At 42.7% G+C, this 12,500-nt stretch overlaps 1 protein-coding gene across 2 annotated transcripts in view; it reads right to left on the bottom strand.

Moving 5' to 3' along the window:
• syde2 (synapse defective 1, Rho GTPase, homolog 2 (C. elegans)) overlaps window positions 1-12,500 on the bottom strand; it is a 24,130-nt gene that overhangs the window by 10,838 nt on the left and 792 nt on the right. For both annotated transcript variants that reach the window (XM_083521450.1, XM_083521449.1), the window contains exons 1-3: window positions 11,341-12,500; window positions 5,223-5,678; window positions 733-1,844 (exon numbers count right to left, since the gene is read on the bottom strand). The exon at window positions 11,341-12,500 is cut by the window's right edge. In XM_083521450.1, coding sequence (XP_083377576.1) covers window positions 733-1,844; window positions 5,223-5,678; window positions 11,341-12,500 — 2,728 coding nt within the window. The remainder of the gene's footprint in view (window positions 1-732; window positions 1,845-5,222; window positions 5,679-11,340) is intronic.

The raw sequence follows: 12,500 nt of genomic DNA, 5'->3' as shown, positions 1-12,500 counted from the left end.
AAGAGTTTTTTTTTACTGCTAGCCAATGCCACTGACAATTTTACTGCAGTCTGAACTCTACAAACACACACCGCTACTTAACAATCGCTCACAGCTTCTATTCTTTCGAATCAAATAAAAGTAAATCGGAGGCCAGACTTTAATGCACGTGAGCCCAGGAGTACACGTCCGCCGAACTTCCGGCTGTGAAACGAATTAGTGTACATTATTAATTATTCAGCGATTTTCTGCCACGATTAACAATGTGCTTGTAAATACTATGAATGTTCATGCTTGTAGTTATGATGTCACAATATAACAACCATGGGTTAAGATGGAAAAACTTTTGTGTCCTGAGGAGTGGGCGGGGCAAACAACACAACAACCCGACGCAGGTGTGTAATTGGAATAAAATTAAATAAATGGAAAAATATAATTTAATAGTTTAATTTGTTAGACCTTATTTGGGTAATACATAAATAGCATTTCTAAAGATATGTTCTACTTAACTGTTCTACATATTTCAGCATACTCAGCAAATTTCTTCATTTAAGACACACACAAATAATTTTTTATTCATGTTTTCAGATTATAACTATTTTCCGCATGTAAAACAAGGATTTAATTTGGCACACACGTTACACCCTTATACCTGGCATGAAGTTGAACTTTACGCAAGTCAGAAAATGTTGACAACCAACAGGACTGAGGTGTTTTGTCACCAGAAAACCACACATGGGGTGATGCACTCACCTGACATCCTCTCCTTTCAATCTCGCCAATGGACTTTTCAATGATGAGGGGTACCATGAGCCCTGTGGCCTCGCGCTCCACCACTCGTGCCGCGTCCACGCCAAACACCTCCCTCTGTCGCTCTTTCTCAGCCTCGTTCCCTTCGGTCAAGCTCTGCCGCCGTTCCGTCAATCCCAGTTTGACGTAGATGACTCCCCGTGGCTCGAGGCGCACTGCAAGCCTGTGGGCACGTCCGGCATTTGCCGTCCTGAAGAGTGGCGCCAGCGATACGGCTCCGTGGCAACACACTCGCTGCCTCCTTGGCGCTGTGGTCGCCTCGCAGCCGAAGAGGACGAGGCGGAGGCGCTGAGCTTCCTCCAGCTCCAGTTGGAATGTGTGGTCCATGGCGAGAAAGTCAGCATGGCAGGGAAGCAGAGCCGTGCGTGCTCGCTTTGTTTCGTCGACTTGAATAGCGCAGTAGATGTGACGCGATTCATCGTTTCGTGGCGTCTTTAGACCCTCGGCGCCACACAAGTGTACGCTCAGGAGACCTGACACAGGAGCTGCTGCTGCTGATGAGGATGTACACTTTGCCTGTTCTGGCAAGCTGTACGGACGGAAAGAAGCCACATCAGCTAACTTGGAGACGCCTGAATTTAAAAATGAATCCTTTTCCTGCGCTTTCTGGTGAGATTTCGAACTTGAGCCGTGCTTAGCCGATTTGGCGACTAGTTCCGGCGAGTCCCCGTCGCTCAAGTACCCGCCCTTTATGGCCGATTTAGGTGCACCTAATCCACTGCTCTTCTTCTGTTGTTGCGTGCAAACACTGCTGTCCAGGTGATAGCGCCAGATCACGTTGCCACTCGTGGACGCCGTGGACAGGACCCCTGAGCCCAGATCGGCCGGACCATTGGCTCTCAGGTGGTTCCTAGTTTCTGTTTGTCCAATAGTTTGTCCTTTAGCACTGAGCTTCTTGCTGAGCTCAGGGAGCTTCTTCATCTTTATCGAAAGTTTGCGAACTGTGCGTGGAGATTTGATGCGCTCTGGTAAAGACCAGTTGATGGAGCAGCTCTTCTTAGCCGGGTTTGGACTGGAGGGAGGAGAGAAACCAGATACACTTTGCTCCGGGAATTCTGTAAAACACAGATGACAAAATGGAGGAATCAAACATTGGCATCCAAACGGTTCACAAACTGTAACTGCTATACGAATAAATCACTCAGGAAACTCAAGATCAGACTGAATACTCACTAGATCAGACTAAAGGTTTTTAAAATAAGAGTTTTAGAAAATTACCAAGATCAGATTGTCACTTTCTGTAAGACGACTCTCTATTGTAACATTTCTAAAATCAGACAGACTCAATTAAAACTGAGTATCAGACTGTAAGTGTTTGTTAGTGATTTAGAAATAATGCTGTGATCAGACTGAAGGTTTCTTTAGATATCTAGAAAGATAAGCAAAATATCAGACTGATGCTTATTAAAGCTCTTTGTGAGCTCCTAATGACATCAGAACAAAGCATTGTGGATCAGATTGAAGAGCTCAAAGTATATTTCAGATCAAAGTGTTGCATGAGATCAGACTGATGATCTGTAAGCAGAAACTTTAATAAGATTCTGGATGGTTAATAAAGTTAATGAGATCAGACTGAACTTCTTTGAAAGCGCTAACAAAAGGTTCATTGCTGTAGAAAGGTTGGTAAGATTAGACATCAGACTGCAGCTCTTATAGGGTTAATATTTAAGATCAGAACCTTAACTGGAGCAGCCGGCATGGAGAAGGCAGCACTGATTACTGTGTGTGTGTGTGTGTGTGTGTGTGTGTGTGTGTGAGTGTGAGTGTGTGTGTGTGTGTGTGTGTCAGGATGTTCTGTAACAGCTGATGAATGCCTTCAGGATAAGCAGCTTTCTATTAAAATCCACGTGGCATGCATGATCAGATTTCCTTTCATTTTTCCTCTAGCAATCCTTCTCTTCCCTCTCTTCTGTTTACATCTCTTTCTCTCTCTCCCCTTTATTACTCTGTCTCTCCCTCTATCACTTTCTCTCCGTGCGTTTTCAGGCTCGTGCTACAACGGCGGCTCTGTTTGTTTGGATCAGATCTTGCTCGCACATAACTCCGTTCTGCTCTGTGATCCTGATCCGCCACGAGGAAAACAAAGAAACGATTCTGAGCAAGGAAATTGAAGGCACATAGAATAGAGAGAGAGAGAGAGTAAGAGAAAGAGAGAGGGAAAGAGAGAGAGAGAGAGAGAGAGAGAGAGAGAGAGAGAGAGAGAGAGAGAGAGAGAGAGAGAGAGAGAAGGAAAGAGAGAGAGGTGGCTGACTGTATTTCAGGTCATCTGCTCTGCTCTGATATTCTGGCAGGCAATGTGTGTGTGTGTGTGTGTGTGTGTGTGTGTGTGTGTGTGTGTGTGTGTACGCAGCTTGTCCAGCCAAACATGCCATTCCGTCATTCCTTCGTAATCATGGCCATTTTTAGCTCCATCACGCGCGCGCACACACACACACACACACACACACACACACACACACACACACACACACACACACACACACACACACACACACGATCAGGGAACAGTTTTGTCTTAATAACAGCAGTTTACTGCCACCCAGCATATAAAATATTTTAATATCCAATTAAATTGAATATTTATTCCTAAATCACAACAATTGTATTATAATTCTTATAATTATAATTTAAAAGTTTTTAATTACGATAAAAAAGTCAAATAATTATGGTAATAATAGTAAAATAATCCTGAAGCGCAGTCCCTATTCTGTGTTTTATTCCTCTTATACCACACAGTAATAATGCAGCGCGGTGTACATGCTGCTAAGCGAAGTCTCCCAGATCGCCTAGCTGTCAAACACACTTCTCTTTTGCTGTTACTGAACTTTCGTAGGAACAAAGACCAGGAAGTCATTGAGGAACTCTGAAGCTTTAATTCAGCTCCAAAAGGTTCCTGAAAAGGTCTCTGTAGTGGTAACACACCATTTGTGTGAATGCTGAGGCGCGTAAATTAGTGAGACCTTTGTGTTTTGGGGGTTTTGATGTGTGTGTGTGTGTGTGTGTGTGTGTGTGTGTGTGTGTGTGTGTGTGTGTGTGTGTGGACAATGAGTAGTCTAAGACAGGCTGTAATTAGCAGTGTGATTGGTAAAGGAGTATAACATAAGCACCACTTCCTTTTATCTACTGCAGGATATGAGCTAGCAACAGTGGATTGTTTTACACACACACACACACACACACACACACACTCAAAAACACCACTGGCATTAATGATTTATGATAGTTCTTAAGCGAGTCCTGATATCTCTGCACACCTGCAGCTGTAATTGTGTAAAAAATAGTCGAATTCATGGCAGCCAGCACACACCATGTTAGAGTGCTGGAGTGCATGGTGTGTGTGTGTGTGTGTGTGTGTGTGTGTGTGTGTGTGTGTGTGTGTATGTGTATGTATAGGATCTTCTCCTCCCTTAAATCATTCAGCAGGAGTAGTGTAAGAACAGTGTCCTGTTACAGATATCCACACAGATTGATGCACAAGCACACGCACACACATGCACACACACACACACACACACACGCACACACACACACGTACACCATGCACAGAGTCATGGTGTTTCTATAGGACAGAGGTCAGAAGAGCATTTCACTCATTGTCTTGTGTCTTCTCATGTCACCTTACCATGTCACGCCATGTCAGCTCAGATTACTCTCCAAGGGATTATGGGTAATCTCAAGTAACGAGAGATAGACAGAGCAACAGAGAGAGAGAGGGTATTATATGTCTGCTGTTAATTAAACTGGAATGGCTACTTATTGTATGTGTGTGTGTGTGTGTGTGTGTGTGTGTGTGTGTGTGTGTGTGTGTGTGTGTGTGTTGGAAGGTCATTAGTCGCACCAGGTACTTATGTGCCATCAAGGGTAAAGCTTTAGTTAGCTACATTTGATCAGCCAATCAGACAATACGATTACATGACATCACAACAGCCTTTTATAAACTTCTTCAGGTGACTATACAATTTTAACAGCGTTATCTGATGCTAAGTTCTGAGGCAAGGTTTCTAACAACAGCCAACTTAATTAAACTATTAAACTACACAGACAATTTCAACACCATAACATCAGGCTAAAATCAGGACGGTGGATTAGCAGGACAGTGGAATTAGCAGGACAGTGGAATTAGCAGGACGGTAGTATTAATATCAGGTCTGTGTTAATGTTTTTGTAATAGAACTAGCTTGGCCTATGTTAATTTATTCCCTGTACTAGTGTCCATGCTGCTAACATTAGCTTTGGCTAAAGACATTTTTTTCCAAGTGTGGTTTTTGCTAATCAGATCAATCAGAAGAGTACAAAGGTGTTTGTAATCACTTTGGGTGATTTCCAAGTCCATTTTAGTTCCAAAAGATAGCAAGAGGTGAAAAGAGGACATAAAGGAAAACAAGAAAGATGTAGTGAAGGTGAAAAAGGAGAGGATGGAGAGACACCTGTACCTGTAGTCTTGATTGTTGGTTTCTCCTCCTGTGATCTGCATTTCTCTCTGTACACATGTTTCTGCTCACTGGAATGACTGGCATTCAAGTTCCCAGAAGCCCTCGCAGTAGTAGCGACTCTGCCCCCTTCCTCACCACTCATCTTCCTCAAAACTCTCTCTCCATACTCGCCGTGATGGAGATCCTCCTCATCCTCAGGAATCGGGTTGTACCAGATCTCACCCTCATCATCTGCGTCGTTCTCCTCGACAGGGTCGGAGACGGGGACACGGGGTCGGGAACAAGTTTGTGGTTGAGTGCGAGTGTGTGATTGTGAAGGGTTCGTGTGGTCATCCTCGTCGGAGGGTGGTGAGGGTCGCATGGAGCTCTGATTCAGCCAGTTACGTTTTTTGGAGACAGTGATGGAGTTTAGAGGAACTGGACGAGTGCAGTTATCTCGGTTCTCTATCACAGGGACTAGAAAAACAGAGAGAGAAAATCATCAGCATTATCATCACTGTTATCATTTTCACCACCAACCCTCATCACCATCACCATCACCACCTTCACCAACATAAGTGTCACCACCAATAATACGATCGGAACAAACCTTCACCTCAGCACCTTCCTCCTTTACCTGAGTAACATTACAGTTTACCTCAGTAACTTTTACTTTCATCTTTTTATCCCAGCACCTCAATCCCTTACCTTGGAAACCTCAGTAACATTAACTTATACCCCAGTAACAACATACTTTATCTCAGTTACATCATACTTTACCCCAGTAACATCATACTTTAACTCAGTAACATTAACCTATACCCCAGTAACAACATACGTTACCCCAGTAACATCATACTTTACCTCAGTAACATTAACCTATACCCCAGTAACAACAAACTTTACCTCAGTTACATCATACTTAACCCCAGTAACAACATACGCTACCCCAGTAACATTATACTTTACCTCAGTAACATTATACTTTACCTCAGTAACTGTTTCAGCACAGCAATTTTAAACCTTACCTCCGTTACTTTACCCTTTACCCCAGTAACTTTACATTTTACCTCAAGAACTTTACATTTTACCTCAGTAACTGAAAAAAAAAACTGCAAAAAGCTTCATTTTTTGCAATTGAAAAATGCACTTCTCTTTTGTCCTCTTGAGGCCAAAGCATTTATTATGGTGGCAGTTGGTCCTCTCAAAGTTCTACAAGCATACATATAAACACACACACACACAGACACCTAAATACCACCAAACCAAAGTGTTTATATACACACACACACACACACAGAGTTAAGACTTGAATGAAAAAGTAGAGCTTCTCCTCCTAAACAAACAGACAGAGGCAGAATAAACGCCTCGGCCTCCTGGGGCTCGCTGTGATAGACGCCATTACGAGTCTGTGCTTTTGTGTTTTGGAATTGAGAAAGTGGAGTGTATTACATTCTCAGTGAGAGTGAAAGAAAACGTCCGCTTTTTCAACAGCACCGGAGATTTATGATCAGTAAAATAAAGAGAAAGGTTACGAGACACGAGCTTTGTGGATTTCTCTCCTAAGCGTCAGCCAATGGGGAGTCCTGCTGCGACACGCTGAGGAGAAGACTCCTGCAAAGATTGTTTTCATCTTTATTCTCTCTCTCTCTCTTTTTTGTGCATGTGTTAATGACACGTTCTTTATTCCTGCAGGAAACACGGCCTCACGCAACCTTTTAATTACACTTTGGGCTAAATATTTTCACTTGTGGAAAAAATATTCATGGGGGAAGCGAAGCGGACTGTGTCATTACAGCATATATGCAGGTTAAAAACTGCATCATCTGTGTCATTGCTAAAAAAACACAATGCGTATGATGTTACACACACACACACACACACACGCGACCACAGAGCTTTAGCGCGGGATTAGCTCAAGTGCTGCTCTTCAGATTGAAATGCTGAATGTAAAGGCATTATTGTTTCTCTCAGCCAGTGTTTCCACTGTTCTCAAACACACACACACACTTTTTATGTTTCCCTAAGACTTTGGTAAAATGGCCAAGGAATGTATCCACACCTTCATTTGCATATATAAATATGCATGATTTGCTAATTAGACATGTCACTATGGCAACCCAACATCACCTCACTCCCCTCATAACCATACGAATGCTACATATGCTATGCTACTAGTTCAGACTTTCTAGGCTAGTACATATAATAAATATTACGTTAATTGTTGCAATATCTGAGCGATCAGCGTTTTTTCGACGTGCTAATGTTAGCATACAGCTAGCATTAAAAACCTGCCTGAAATTGCTTTCTAAGTGATCTGTTTACCAGCAGCTGAACAGTAACAATTATTGAAGCTAAAATAAAAATGTCATGTATCCAGCCCCTGTCGTTCCTCCCGCTTTCCACCAAGACTGTGTCCTTTTGGAGTACAGTTCCCAGAAGCCCCTGCCTGGGAACCAATTACCGATTCTTCCTTATTCCCAGCATGAGGGCTTTAAAAGGGACACACACACTCTCTTTCACACATTGCTGTGTGTTGTTGTACTAACGGGTTCTATGTTTTGTCTATGCCGTCCTGTGTTTCCATGTTGTTATTTTTATTGGCACGTAAACCAAGTTTCATGTTCCATTGTTGTAACGTGTTGGACCTTGTGTTTCGTGATTGTTTGCTGCCTGCCCTGACCTTTGCCTGTTTTTTAGATACCCTTCGTTTGACCACTTTCATTAAATAAAGCCTGCACATGGATCCTCCACTCCACTGCCATGCCAAGTCAACCCACTTACAAAATAACGTGATTTTACACTACTAGCCTAAACTAACTTTGCTAAGTAGCTATAAAGGTTTCTAAAGGGTTATAAAGATATTTTTGTTATAAGCATACATAAACTAGCTAGTTTATAATTCAATAGTAAATAAACAGCGAATAAGACGTTGTGTTGCTTCTGAGTTTCTAGCCAATGATTTATCAGGTAAAAACATAATTTTTTTTTTTTACATTTCTACATGTGTTGGAAAAAAGTCTCTGAAAGAACTGCTAAGAAATGTATGTATGTATATATATATATATATATATATATATATATATATATATATATATATGTGTGTGTGTGTGTGTGTGTGTGTGTGGGGTGGAGGGGGGTGTGTTAACTGATGTGTGTGGTGTTAACCAACCTTGTTTTAATTAAATCAACTTCACACTGAGGTCGGTGTGTGTGTGTGTGTGTGTGTGTGTGTGTGTGTGTGTGTGTGTGTATGTGTGTGTGTGTGTGTGTGTGTGCGTGTGTGAGCGCTTTGGTCGTGTTGCTTTATTGAGGACTGTGTTGTGTTGGATGCCGTCTTGTTCCTTTTGAAGGGTTTTTTCATAACTGAAGGAGCATGCACACACACGCAGGGAATTCAAGAACCAGAGACATACACACACACACACACACACACTCAGAAACGCATACACAGACACACAAAGGTCTATGTTCAGTTCAACTGGCCATGCCTGAGGGGAAACTCAAAAACACTACACCACATTCCTTTGAAATAATCTCACCAAGGTTCTGCTCAGTGCTGGATAGACGTTCTCAGATCAGGTGGAAAACAAGGAAGCTCTGGGACACAAGTCAATGACTGTCATGTTAGTCACACACACACACACACACACACACACACACACACACACACACACACTACAGCTAATGCTCACACAGCTGAATCAGGAGGAGGAGGTTGTTATTACATTATTAATCCTATAATGATATTATTATTTATTATTATCTTTAACCACAGCAGTTTTGAATCCTAGATTCTGATTGGTCGAAAAGTGTATTAATTAATTTTTTACATCAAATAGATCAGCAAAAAGTGTTTTTCAAACATCTTTTAACGACAGGAAAGAGAATAAAGATGGGCTGACGAGGGAACGTGTGTTTATAGCTGCTGCAACGTAAGCGACAAAAATAACTAAAGTCCATATTTATTAATAAATAATTAATATTTTGTTATAAAATGTTTATTACTCAGAAAAAGTGTCACACTGCGTTATCACACATGTACACTTAACTGAGAGTGAGCCGTGTATTCCAGAGTGTATTCACAGCTCCGATCAATAACCAGCATTCTTCCGCAGGTTACCCAAAGTTAACCGGAACGACTAATCCCTAGCCGACCTGGAACTAATGCGTAACTCTGCTTTTAGATCCTCTGTGTTGAGTAACCAAAACACAAACGAGCCGCTCGGAGAGTATGCCAAATATTCCCTCCCAGAGTGTCACGTTTCCATAGCGCAGGAATGCGTCTGAAAGGACGCATCGCACGGATCTTTGAACTGACCACAGATCGGGGCTGGTTACGAGCACTGAATGATTTAGGAACCGTCGAGGTCGAGGAAACTGATCCGAGATCAGCAAGCGGTCGTGAACGAGGAAGCAGCGGGGAGCTTCTGCAATTGGCTCAAGTGCATTGTGGGAAATAATTAGGACCACTGTATCTCATGTCAAGCTCCTTTAGCAGTTTTCATTCTTACTTACACACACACACACACACACACACACACACACACACACACACACACACACACACACACACACACACACACACACACTAGCAACATCTGTGAGTATGCATATGTTAAAAGCCAAACAGTTGCCCTGTCTAAAACAAACAATTCCCTTGACACAATTTAACTCTCTCTTTCTCACACACACACACACACACACACACACACACACACACACACACATAAAACACAGCCTGAAAACAAGATGGCACACTAAAGATTCTTAAAGACCTTCTATCAAATGATGGTCCTTAAAAATAAGTAGAGACATGGCACATTTCTGAAACAGACGTTATTATGATGGTCCAGCGCAACAAATTAGCAAAGAAATTCAAAATAGAGAGACGCGACAGGTCTGGAATTAAATCCAACCAGAATCTAGCAGTTACTCAATGCAATACTTCTGACAGAATTTCATGTCACATTTGCACTTCCTATTTTAGATATTAAATGATGTATAAACCTGATTGGTCAATAAGTCTGAGAAATGAGCTTCCAAAATCCAAACTTTACCATACAAGCTTCTGAGAACATGGAGACCAAAAGCTACCAATCCACCAAGATCTTCCAGCTAATAAAAGTTGTTGTTATTATTACTGAGCTGTAAAATTTCAAACTAAATCAGTATGTAAAAGTAGCCATTATTCAGGGTCTGGACATAATTATTACTAATACACTAATAGAGTGAAAGAATTTCCAAGAAAATTCATTTAAATTTAAAGAAACTTTGGAGCCAAGCTTCCCCCAGAATGTTGCCCTGAGAGTATCTGTAAGAACTGGGCAATAGGGTGAGGAAACAATTAGCTTCCAAAAATCCAAACCCTGAACAACAACTTCTTTATTTTCGTGGTACAAAATCCTATCAAGCTCACCAACTCTGTGTGAGGACATGGAACATATCTGTCAAAATCAAATCAGCTCAGACGTTTTCCAGTCCACTTCCATTAGGATGATCTAATTAAAGTTTAACAAATGACCTTCCTAAATCTAGAAGCTGTACGTGCTGCTGAGAACAAAGGAACAAAGGCCGAATTCAGCTCCTGGTGCACGTCATTGGCCTCAGAGACACAAATCTTATCCTGCACAGTGTGTGTGTGTGTGTGTGTGTGTGTGTGTGTGTGTGTGTTTTGTTTCATCAACCATCTAGTTTAAGCAATGATGGCGCACGATAAGGTTTGTGCAACATGCAAAAAGAAAAACAGAGAAGAACCTGGTAAAATGAAGATCCCACTACAGAAGAACCTGGTTGAATGAAGATCCCACTACAGAAGAACCTGGTTGAATGAAGACCCCACCAGATGGTTAGTAATGTGGTGTTAAAGTGGTGTGCCGATGCGAGCCCTCCACCAGCGTGCTTCTAACTACACCCTCTTGTTACGTGAACCTTTGTTAGATAAAAAGAGGAAGAGAGAAACCATGGACCCACCACCAGTTACATGGAGTCTAGAGCAGCAGATGATGACCAAGGTTTAAATAATAAACGGGGTGAGGAGGTACGAGTGTTTTCCCAAGAGACGAGGAAGACAGCGAAGCATAGACAGAAGGACAGAGAATGAGAGAGAGGTTTCTTCATCCCCTGTGGATATTCGTACCTGAGTGCTGTCCACTTGATGCATTCACCATTCCTGTTTTTTCTCCATTCATGTTGTTGTCCTGGCTGAAGGTTTTGGACGAAGATTGAAGCTCATTTTCATGGCGCTCCTGAGCTGCTCCATGCGAGGAGGATCCAGCAATCCTCTGCCTCATCTCTGAGGAAAGCAAGCGGCCTTTGTGCATCCATTCCTGCATCTTGTTCACAGTGACCCGAGGAGGTTTTCCAATGCTTGTTCCAGCATGCCTGCTAAGATTCATCTGCTGCAAGCACAATGGGTCAGATGGTCTGAGGGGAACTCCATCTGAAGAATCCTGGTGACTAATATAGGCACTGTTCTCCTCGTCTGCCTGCTCTGGAACCATGGCTGTGTCTAAATCCAGGTTTCCCCGGTTTGCCAATAGAGGTGTATTTACAGAAGTGTTTTGAGGAGCACTTCTCTTTTCGGAGCATGGATCACCTCGGTTTGCCCGCACAGGATACTGAACTTCACCATCGCTCAAAGAGCGCTGAAAAACAGGCCTCACTTGGGCCTGGAGAAGATTCTGCAAACTTTTACTCCTCTGAGAACTTCCACGATCAGCAGCAGTGCATTCTCCAGGACTCAGAAGTGTCCATTGATGGACATCATGTTCTTCAGAGGACCGTGAAAGCTCTCTCGTGGAAGAATCCGAACTCATGCTCAGGCTATCAGGAGACTGACTTGAGCTGTTCCTTTGTTCTACGTAGCCAATCGTCTGCACCTGGGCATCGAAAGCGATGCCATCCATGGCATTTATCAGGAGGTAGTAGGCTTCTTTGAGTTGAGTCCTGAGTCGGTCCGTCTCCTGAGCGCTGGAGTCGACAATCTGCTCCGACTGCAAAGTTCTGGATGGTCCTTCAATGTCGTTCGACTCTTTGCTCAAGGAGCCGGACTCGTAAAATGGCAAGATTTCGTTATCATAATAGTCGTCGTCCTCGCTGTCGATGGAATTGTGGCGATTCGATTGTGGTGCACACACCAGGTGAGGAGCCATGTCTGCATCTACTATCTCCAGCTCGGTGGGGAAGAAGGTCGGACTCTGCAGAGAAGGCATGCTGAGATCTTCACCAAGCTCTAAAGAACTTTCAATAACCCGGATCAGGTCGTGTTCGTTAACATGTCCAGAATGGATATACTGG

The sequence above is a fragment of the Silurus aristotelis genome (assembly GCF_946808225.1).
Source record: "Silurus aristotelis genome assembly, chromosome: 19".
In the NCBI taxonomy this organism is placed as follows: domain Eukaryota; kingdom Metazoa; phylum Chordata; class Actinopteri; order Siluriformes; family Siluridae; genus Silurus; species Silurus aristotelis.
This window is presented reverse-complemented; position numbering and strand designations above follow the sequence as displayed.